Source organism: Triplophysa rosa, linkage group LG3 (assembly GCF_024868665.1).
Source record: "Triplophysa rosa linkage group LG3, Trosa_1v2, whole genome shotgun sequence".
Taxonomy (NCBI): Eukaryota; Metazoa; Chordata; class Actinopteri; order Cypriniformes; family Nemacheilidae; genus Triplophysa; species Triplophysa rosa.
In genome coordinates, this window is record NC_079892.1 from 1052163 (window position 1) to 1063796 (window position 11634).

General features: G+C 40.0%; 1 protein-coding gene across 1 annotated transcript in view; it reads right to left on the reverse strand.

Annotated features, from left to right (window-relative positions):
• slc6a13 (solute carrier family 6 member 13) overlaps positions 1-9840 on the reverse strand; it is a 13049-nt gene extending 3209 nt beyond the window's left edge. Inside the window, exons 1-10 of the mRNA XM_057329659.1 lie at positions 9726-9840; positions 7564-7764; positions 5921-6055; positions 5153-5293; positions 4951-5038; positions 4677-4809; positions 3913-4047; positions 1800-1903; positions 597-721; positions 145-257 (exon numbers count right to left, since the gene is read on the reverse strand). Coding sequence (XP_057185642.1) covers positions 145-257; positions 597-721; positions 1800-1903; positions 3913-4047; positions 4677-4809; positions 4951-5038; positions 5153-5293; positions 5921-6055; positions 7564-7764; positions 9726-9732 — 1182 coding nt within the window. The 5' untranslated portion in view covers positions 9733-9840. The remainder of the gene's footprint in view (positions 1-144; positions 258-596; positions 722-1799; positions 1904-3912; positions 4048-4676; positions 4810-4950; positions 5039-5152; positions 5294-5920; positions 6056-7563; positions 7765-9725) is intronic.
• Between the last annotated feature and the right edge of the window lie 1794 nt (positions 9841-11634).

Genomic DNA, 11634 nt, shown 5'->3' on the forward strand with positions numbered 1-11634 from the left:
ACACACGCAGCACACCACACCCACACACACACACCCACACACACACACACACACACACACACACACGCACACACACACACACACACACACACATTAAACCCTGCGACACACATCAGTGTCTCTGGAGAGAAGAAAGATTCACACCTGACTGTCTAAACCCAGAAGAACGATCATGATGAAGAAGAAACAGGCCCACAGAGGAGAGATGGGCATCATGGACACGGCCCGCGGGTACGCGATGAACGCCAAACCAGGACCTGAGTGAGACCATGCATGACACAACGTACAGCATAATATTTAGCAGTAGAAGAGAATAAAGAAGAAAAGAGTAGGATCAGAAACGTTTTCTCGTTTTACATATCACATATGCTTTGGAACATCAGGCTCTCCTTACAATAGATATCAAAAATACGTTGTAAGAACGTTTGCTTAAACATTCCAATGATTTTATAACATTTTTGGGATGTGTAGCAAGTACATAATGTCAAAAATTGCTCTTTGAGAGAATGTTTAGAGAACGCAAGTCAAAGTTCTGAAAAGGTTGCCTGTGAGGTGAATAATTCATAAAGAAGCATGTAAAAGATTGTCACACCCACCAGACTCGGCCACCTCTGAAATGGGGACGTTCTGCTCGTAAGACATGAAGCCGAGAATCGAGAAGATGGCAAATCCAGCCACAAAACTCGTTCCACTGTTCAGACAACACAGAGCCAAAGAATCTCTAGAGACAGAAAAACATGCAGAACAGAAACTGTTATGTGAAAGTAAGAACTATATGAGGTGAACGACAGTGCCCCACATTTCCAGAGCTTGTTCTCTCTGATGTACGTAGCCCACACATGAAAACATCAACAGTGTTTCATTTGAGTATCATCTTAGTCTCAAACGTTTCTCATTCACTCTTAAAAATAAAGCTTGTGCACAGCGATGCCATAGAAGAACCATTTCTGGTTCCACAAAGAACCACACTGTCATGATCCTGCCCTTCTCGTGGTTGTTCTTATAGTTTGGAGTGACAGGATCATGACAGTCCCGTGTCTTGTGTTCGGAAGCACATGGCCACTGTTTGATTCTTTGTGCCATGTGCTCTCCTGTCTGGCGTCTTAGCCCCGCCCCCTTGTTTCCTTACTCATTATCCTGTTATCAGTTCACGCCCTTCACCTGTCGCCCTCGTTATGTTCCTCTCCTATTTAAGGCCTTGTGTTTGCTGTCCTGTGCTGGACCGGCTTGTCTGCCCCTCAAGCTTTTGTTTATCAAAGTTGAGTTTTATTCCTTGGTTTAGTCATGTTTTAGTTCTGTTTTCCCCGTTTTAATAAATGAGTTCAGTTGAAGAGCGGTCTGCATCTGGGTTCTGTTTCATGACACATTCAGTCAAAGGTTCTTTGAAGAACCATCTCTTTCATACGTTTTTAGAATCTGAAGAACCTTTTTTCAGATGTTTATGGTTCTTTATAGAACCAAAAGGTTCTTCTATGGCACTGATTTAAAGAGTGTAGGAGAAATAAAACGAGAAACTGAGATTGAGAGCGTAATAGTTGAAACCCATGAAGAGTCTGGAGGTGTACATGAATGTAGATTGTAGAGGTGAAATAATGTGGATGTGAGTAAACGTGATGAGAAACGTGATGAGTTGATGGTGGTAGAGCAGCTCAGTTTGACACATTGTTGACATGTCTTCTCAAACTCTAATGACAGACACGTTTCTCAAGAGAAACACACACAAGACTGTGAACTTCAGTTCATTTCATTGATGTCTGGGAGAAATAATCCTTTTTTTTTTCTCATTTGTGGATTCTCACCTGTAGCAGTTGTTGTTATATTTGTTGTAGCTTCCGAGTGCAGTGAGACAGCCCAGACAGATGGCGTACGAGAAGAAGATCTGTGTGCCTGCATCCATCCACACCTACAAGAAGACAGAAGAACACCTCGTCTTGCTGTGATGACATATATTTTGGGGAGGTCTCTTGAGGCATAAAAAACTATTAAAAAAAACCTAATGCTGGAGCACACAGGAGAGATGATTTTTGTGAATGATCTCACACATCTCACACAGCAATTTAGTCTCGGGTCAGAGGTCAAACGAAACACTTTTGTAGGATTCCTAGAAGTTCTGTAATCTCTTACATCTCTCAATCACTTAACGTTTTTTGCGAGGTTTTGAACACGCACACTCCTCATTAAAACAAATCAAGTCTACTGAATTATCATCTGTTTGTTGAAAGCACGTCCTCGTGTCTTCACATTCATCACCTGAGGCTCAGAGATGTCTGAACACGACCCAACACAGAACATTCCTCTCATGACACTTATCGTTGGGAGAACTTGATCACAGACAAACTTCATTTATTCCTTCCTGAGAAGCCAAAAGCTTCCGTTCATTTGGCCTCATGCATCTCAACGCTCTCATTGACTAGACGAAGATTCCTCGGACATTATGAGCTGTTTAATGTGAAGTTAAAGAATTCTGGGATACGTCTGGATGACCGAGTCGCTTCTCATCCCTGCTTTAAAAACAGAAATTCTAATCGTGTGTTTTGGGCAAGAGGATTCATCTGTCAGATGAATCACACACCACCAACAGAATCCATCACACACCAGTAGACACCGTTATTAGTTTCTATTCAAGCCAGTACCATTCCCATTATAACCATTAAATCCATTAAGTGTTCCACTGTTTTTTCAGCAGGGACTTGTCATGTGGGAAAGTTCAAACTCACAGATGGTTTCAATCGTAACAGGACAGAAAACAGGCATCCCTACTGTGTTTCCTGCTCCGGGACAAATCTAAACACCTGCATAGACAAAACCACACGACCTTTCAACTCAGGACACCGCGTATCCCAGAAAACACTATTAGTTCCAGACGACTTGCTAAAGCACACTTACACACAGTTCTGCGTGTATACCCTAAAGATGTATAAGTTGTTCTGTCATTTACTAGAAGTTATTGTGTATTATGCTGTGATCACACCAAACGCGAACAATCGCGCTCCACGCTCTTCATTAGACTGGGTTCACACCAAACACGAATTAAGCGTTTTACACGAGTAAATTACATACAAAGTCAATGCAAAGACGCATATAGACGCGAACCCGCACGTAAATTTCATCTTCTGCCAAGGTTCAAAATATTTGTCAGATCACGTCACTCACGCGTAAAAAAACCCCGAACTTTTCCCGCGAGTAATAAAGAGCGTGGAATGCGATTGTTCGCTTTTGGTGTGAACCCAGCATTACTCACGGGAAAAGTTCGTTATTTTCGCATGAGTGACGCGAAAAACATCAGGCAACGGGGATGTCTTCTCGCGCCCGGACCCGTCATCCAGTGGTTGTCAATGAGCTCTTCGCGTAAATTTCTTGCAAGAGTACAGATTTTTCAACTTGTGCGGAAGACGCGATTGACACGTGTTCGTCTGCAATCGCGCTGCCCGATTGCCCGAACTCAAATAGAGTTCCCATCTATTTGCATCTTTGCATTGACTTTGTATGTAATTTAAGGCCATTACACATACAGGCCGAAATGTTCGTATGCGTTTTTTTGTATTTGGCGCATTTTGAGAGGCGCTGACGCCTCACAAAATGCTTGCTACGGATGCGAAAAATGCAGAAAATCGAACCCAGTCCAAATTTTTTTATGACGGACAAAAATATCAGAGGCGGTGTGTAAATGTGATTGACACAACGTGAGGTCGTATTTATTTTTTAACGTGCGGAAATTACGGATGTGCAATGGGCTTGGACTTTACTCGCGCAAATCGCTTAATTCGCATTTGGTGTGAACCCAGCATTACTGTATAACATTACATACACATGTTGTGTCTCTCAAGTATGGAAAAGTACTTAGAAAGTCGATCTGATTGTTGAGGCCATTGTAAGAGTTTTGTTTTATGTGAAATGTTAGTGATGATATACCTGTGGATCGGCTAATCTTCCCAGATCAGGATAAAGGTAGTACTTGATCCCTCGGGAAGCTCCGGGCAGCGTGACTCCTCTGATCAGTAAAATCAACAGCATCGCGTATGGAAAGGTTGCGGTGAAATAAACCACCTGATGAGTGACAGAAAATCTGCGTCAGACTCGATCTGTGTGTTCAGATACACTTTACAATCATCCTTGAACTTGAATTACTTAAGCCACATATTAATATTTACTAGATTCATTTACCATATCAAATTTAAAAAGAATACAGTTCCATCGTTTTTTACTTTTTTTCACATAGAAATTGCTTTTTGAGTGCACACATTTTACAAGATCTTTTAACAAAATAAAATATATCAAGTATTATATTTTATCACGTACAATTTAAAAAATATAATACTTTATATATTTTACTTTGTTAACATATCTTGTAAAACGTGTGCACTCAAAAAGCAATTTCTAGCTGATAAAATCGTTTTCACGCATTTATCTTCAGGATAATTTCAGCATGACGGCGATGTGCAAGACACGTTACTCTTTGCACATAGTAAAAAATAAAGTAGTATACCTTTTAAACAGTTTTGTTTCATTGAATACCATGGTTGGGTTTGGATAAACATGGTAAAATGACATTAAATTACGGTTGTTGTTGTTGGCACGAGAAAAAACGTCATTTGAAACCTTCAATTTCTAATAAAAATAAAAACATATTTTGTTTGACGGCACTTTTCAGACAGCAGCAGATGTGCGATAGGTACTTTTCCAGTGGACTTGACACCCTTCCAGATACAGAAGTAACAGAGAACCCAGGCCAACAACAGACACAACACCAGATCCCAGTGCAGCATTCCTATCTCATCGATTCCAGAAGAGATCCGTAAAACTCTCCGTCTGCAGAGACGAGAATCACACACAACACAACACATCAGAGTCTGCAGACGGTTCCATTGGTTAGACGGAGATTGACTGGTAAAGAAGTACAGTATTTGTACACTATGCAGGAGATGAAAATACTCTTACAGTAAAACTTACTCCCAAAATTCAATGACTGGTGATGTTGCGTTTTCCATGTTGCTTTGCTCAATGGAATCGTTTCGTCTTTGGAACTCCACGCAGGACTCTATAGTAAGCAACAGTAACCGCATTTACGTCAACCTCTGATGTGAAGTTTATATGTAGGAAATCTGATGAAACGTGATGATGACATGACACTTCAGGTGGGAAAGTTGCTCACCTGTGTTCCAGGTGTTGTTGCAGGAAGACCACGGCAGATCCCACGTGAATGAAAAGGAGAGATAAAATATTCCCCAGGCCAAAACTATTATATAGTAGAAGTTCAACAGGGCCACAATTACTTGTGTGGCGTATCCAATGCCTACAGAGAGAGAGAGAGAGCTCTCATTACATTATATTATTCTCTCATTACATTACATTATATTATTATAGCCCTTTATTCTGCTATTTAAGTGTATATTTTGCTTCTGTAAATCTTTGTTTAAACTATACTAATATAGTTACATATATTATAAACCACTTTAAGTTGCACTACATACATAAACACTTTATTTTATTTTATTACTATAATTATCTTTTCGTTTTTTACATATTTGCACTATTTGTATACGCAGCCCCGCTGCAAATGCTTTGGCAATACCAATGTACATTTTGTCATGCCAATAAAATTGAAATTGAGAGAGAGATGGAGGGAGAGAGAGACACAGATTTTGTAAAGAAACTTTTAGGATCATTTATACATGCTATTTAAACTTGTACTGAAGTGTTTTCAGTGTATTCACATAGAAAACATCAGTAAATATTCATACAGCAGATTGTTCAGAAAGAATTTCACAGCCTGATGCTGTCGGAGAATCACACGAACGCATGAGACTTCTCATTTATTGATCCGGCACAGAAGCCAGAAACAAGACCTGTAATGTTTGAACTCTATAATGTGAGAATGCTTATTTATTTGAGCTTTTGCACAGTTTTGAAGATGTTTTACCTTCAAACAGCGGGCTGATTTTCCTCCAGCAGGTGATTCCTCCCTGACTGGTGTACTGACCCAGAGAGATCTCCAGAAAGAAGACGGGAATACCGCAGGTGAAGAGGAAGATCAGGTACGGAATGAAGAACGCACCTGTCACGGAAAAATCAATCATACTTTACCACGGTACAGCGATGGTAATAGTGTAAGAATGATCGGTAACACTTTACAATAAGGTGCTATTTGTTAACAATTAGTTAAGGCATTAGCTAACATGAACTAACAACGAACAATACTTCTACAGCATTTATTAATATTAATTCATGTTAATTTCAGCATTTACTAATACATTATTAAAAACAAACGTTGTCACTGTTAACATTAGTTAATGCACCATGAACTAACATGAATAATTGACGTGAACTAACATTGACAAGGATTAATAAATGCTGGAAAACTAAATTGTTCATTGTTGGCTAATGTTCGCTAATGCATTTACTAATGTTAACTAATAGCACCTTATTGTAAAGTGTTACCGAATGATCTCTATAAAAAGAAATCACTGCGGTATTACAATCAGATCATGGTAAGGGTTCAGTTTTTAGTTTCTGGTTTTATTCATGCTTTTACTCAAATGTAAAATGAGTCACAATTTCAGTAGATTTCCAAAAAGCTTTCATGTGTCTCTCTGGACACACGCCAGGGGTCGATCAAACAACAGCTGTGACCTTTCACCTTTTGAATGAGTAACACTGTAAGCTCAGGAGGTCAAATCTCAACACATGCCAAACACATCTCAACGAAATCAAACTTTTGCTGACTAACTGGTTGTTCTGGATAATAACAACATTATTCAAATGGTAAATATCTTTCACTGTTGAGCTCTGTAACGACATACAATGTTTTTTTATTATTTGACATTTTTTACATTTACAACATTTTAACTTTCAATATGTTGGGTTATTATCATCAACTAAAAGTAAAACCATTAAAAAATGTCTGGTTATTTAAATCAAATCAAATAAACACACGCGAGTATTATTTGAAAAGCTTAAGCAAAACGCAAATTACAATTTTGTGTTGGCAATATGCAATGAGCAATGAGTTGAGACACTAAAATTAGACCTAAAATAAAAAATAAACCAATACAATAATAGTAATACTAATCTTAAATGTAATTTCAAAATAATTAATTAAATTACAAAAGCATGACACGAAATTGTTAAAAAAGAAAGAAAAATTAACGTGGAAACTAAAAATAAACAAAAAATAAGTACACAATGAAAAAAATGTGTTTTTTTGTGTTCCGCAGAAAAACTGTGACTTTCACACTGAAGATGACAAGGTTGTGCAATAGAAAAAAATCCTTAAAAATGAGTTTAGACGCTAAATGAACCTCAGAGCTAGAACTACCCCGACCTGACCAGACACATCTCACATTCTCTCTTGTGTTCCCGAGGGGCTTCAAGTGAGCGAGCACGGCGTGGAAGTATTCTGATACGGTCAGTTAAGAGAGAAATCCCACCCGACGAACACCTCCAGCACATCTCAACATTTCTCACATTTCATTTCCTCAGAAGAAACACCTGAGATGTGGATGAGACTTTTTGAGATGTGGAAGTTTCCACTTTCTTTCCATTGAATGTTGTGCACCTGCTCACCTCCTCCGTTCTTATAGCAGAGATAAGGAAAACGCCAGACGTTTCCCAGGCCGATGATTTCTCCGGCCACCGACAGAACAAACTCCAGTTTATTGCTCCACTGGCCGCGCTCCGTCATCTTCTCATCTGTATGTGGGACGACCTCCAGCGGACGGTTCGGCCCGTTCGACGGCTCCGTTTTGGCCGTGATTTCTTTCTCACCTGTTGAGAAATTTAAGAGTACGAATCAAAAAGCTCCAGACAGATTTTTCTAATTGTTCGACTTGTTTTGAGCATACACCTCACACTAAGTTTTGTTAGATTTAGAAAAAAAAACAATAACGATTTAGAATTTTTTTTACCGTGAAATCAGTAACCAGACATGAGCAGGCAAAACTTCTCACACAACACAACACAGCACAACACAGCACAACACAGCAGCAGTGGAAAAACACACAACCCTATCATTTATCATTCATTCTTGCTGCAGTGCATGCTGGGAATCTGATTTTACTGCAGCACATCACACTTACAAACCTTAAAGGGACAGTTCAGCCAACTCATTTATTCCCACATCATTTATCTGCACATGAGGCTTTCTTCAGTGGAACACAAAAGAAGATATTTTGAGACATGTCTCAGTGGTTTGGAAGTCAATGTTGAACCAATCTCTTGTGTTATGAACGATTCCCGTAGCATCACATCTACAGAACCCTGTCAGGACGCCATGATCACGCTGACAGAAAGACCTCTCTCTGTTTTCAGAAGAACAGAAGAGCCACTCACTGTGTTCATTTCTGTCAGCTTGAATTATCGGAGCGGATCCATTTGTGCGTTCACCAGACCCGTCAAAACCAGAGGAGAAAAACTTGAGTCAAGAATATCTCACGCAAAAATAAAAACAAAATCTAAGAAATGTTCCTCATGCTCAAGCGTTCTGAACCGTCTGTAACACAAAAGAATGGATGTTCTCTTGATGGACTTCTCAGTTTAAGTCTCAGACGGTTCCCCTCAAATTGCTCAGGAGAAATGAAAAGAGAATCAAATGAGACACGAAGGAGGTGTAAATGAATTGGGATTTGAGTAAATGTGATGAGAAATGTCTGAGTTGATATTGAGATCTTCAATAATATTGACGTCTGATCGCAGACGAGACGAACCTGAGCTCAGTTTGACACACTGTTGACATCTCTTCTCAAACTCTAACGACAGACACTTGTCGGATTTCTGACACTTTTTCTCAGGAGAAATATCTGATGAGTCTCAAGCAAAAGTTGCCATTTGCTCTCCATTTAATCTCGCTGATGTCTAAGAGAAATCATAGCGATATTAAAGAGATCTCGGGGGTCAGAGGTCACTACAGGAACGGATGAATGTTTCACATACTTGAGGTTTTTCCCAAGATGTCTGCTGGACGCAGGGGTCAGAGGTCTTGAGAATGTGTTCTCGTCCCCAACACTGAATCTCTTTCATCACAGCCGGGCGAGATGAGATGAGCTGGAGAATGTCGGTCACTTCTGGTCTCTCCAAGACTCCAATGAGAACAAATGGACTCGTGAATTGATCACACGTGCTGCATGAGATCTCAATGATGTCTCAAACTGTGCTCAGGTTGGACAAGACGACATCACGTCAAACCTTAAAGATGTCAGGATTCATGTGATTCGTATATTTCTCATGAAATCATCTGAGCTATGCTCTCCAGCCATCTTCAGGAAAAAAAACATCACAACGTTCCAATAAACGCCTAATTTATGATTATGAAAAAATGGCAAAAAGATTGGAACATAAACAATTCTAATGAACAGAAAAGCAAGCAAGTGTCCAGCACACGTTTAGTACTATTTAAAAAAAAAACATCACAGAATTCATCTCGAAACGTCCAGAGATCTCAAGCATGTCTCAGACGGCTGACGTCTTGAATGAAAAGATTTGTATTTAAACTCAACAAGACTGAACTCCACAAGATTTCACGGCTCTATACTCCACTGACAGCATGAACTAGTTCCTTGAGATGTTCCTGTTCTGATAAGAATCAGTAAGAAACCGTGACATAACTTGCCTTATAACTGAATTCTGTCAGATTCTTTAAGAAATACATTCTGCACAAACGTCAAGCGTCCAGTTCTCTGAATGCACACGATCTCTCTGAGCCTCAATGCAAACATGAATCATTAACTCACCTTTCATGAGGACGACTGAATGCGGGCGACACCTCTGTGAAGTGAAATCTCAGGTTTTGCTGTATAATGTGAAGAGTTTCTACTTTAGTGGGACCAGTTGGTCGGCTCAGGATGGTCCAAGTCCAACTCCTCCCCCGAGCCCTCCCTCTCTCTCCTATTCACAAAACACAGGGATTGCATAACATCAGCACCCAGCGCCCGTTCTGTCTCTACTGATCGAACAAAGACTAGAAAAGAAACATTATGATTTACTGTGGCAGAAGATTCACAGCACTTGTTTTCATGGACATAAAAGATTGTCTGTCATTTCAGTTGCTTGGTTAAAGAAAACCGTCTCACTGGATCTTATTTTCACAGTTTAAAACTTTAATTCACATGCTGCCACGACGAACACGAATGATGTTGAAATCAAACGGCCTGTCGAGGAGAAATGTGCTGTATTATTGTGATCAGACTCATATAACCTGCATATTGATGGTAAAACGGGCAAAAATAAATCTATCAAAAACCTGAGCCTATCAACAAACCAAATAGACTTATTATCTGTTTTTACATGAACACACACAACACCCTACAAGCACCCCAGGACACTCTAGTGCCTACTTAAACAACCTAGCAACCAGCAGAAACACCTTAGCAACATCTCAAAACACCATAGCAACTTCCCAGAACACCCTAGCAACCTCCCAGATCTTTCTAACAACCACTCAGAACACCATAGCAACCTCCCGAAACACCCTTGCAACCTTTCAGAATACCCTAGCAACCACCAAGAACACCTTAGCAACACCTCAAAACACCATAGCAACTTCCCAGAACAACCTAGCAACCTCCCAGATCTTTCTAACAACCACTCAGAACACCATAGCAACCTCCCGAAACACCCTTGCAACCTTTCAGAATACCCTAGCAACCACCAAGAACACCTTAGCAACACCTCAAAACACCATAGCAACTTCCCAGAACAACCTAGCAACCTCCCAGATCTTTCTAACAACCACTCAGAACACCATAGCAACCTCCCGAAACACCCTTGCAACCTTTCAGAATACCCTAGCAACCACCAAGAACACCTTAGCAACACCTCAAAACACCATAGCAACTTCCCAGAACACCCTAGCAACCTCCCAGATCTTTCTATCAACCAATCAGAGCACCATAGCAACCTCCTGAAACACCCTTGCAACCTTTCAGAATACCCTAGCAACGTTCCACAACACCATAGCAACCTCTCAAAACAGCTTCCCAGACTACCCTAGCAACCTCACAAACACTCTAGAACCTGCTAAAAACGTAGCAACCCCACAGATCACAATAGCAAACAGAATAACTTAGCAACCTGAAAGGACATCCTAGCAACTACCTACTCAAGAAACTCAGTATGGCTGTATCATGATGGTTTCTTTGAGAAATGTGAATTATTCATTATAAAGGATGTAATGTTACTTTAAGTTGAACTCAGAATGTTGAATTGAGTGGTTGGTGATGTTCATTCATTCCTGGAGTTTCTTCGCTCTTTGTGTTGGGTTTCACTCTTTGCATACTGATGATTCTGTACTTCTCTTCTCATGGGCTCAGTGATGTGTGTTCAATGACAGACTGAAGAAATGTGCCTCTGTCACCTCGCTAACGCTCTCTTCTCTGCATGACATTAAACACGTTACTGAACACGACTCGTGTTTGCCTCAAGAACCTGAAACATATGAAATGCAGCACAGAAATGAATGTTGGTGAAACAATAATTCACATAATAAAAATTGAAGCCAATTTAAATACATACCTCAAGTCTTCACATTTCTCACATCTGAGTTTGATTTGAAGTCAGCATGTTTCAATGAACAGTACGCATGGCGTGTCATTTACAAAACAACTTTCATTCACTTGACATGATCATTAAAGACATCTTCAT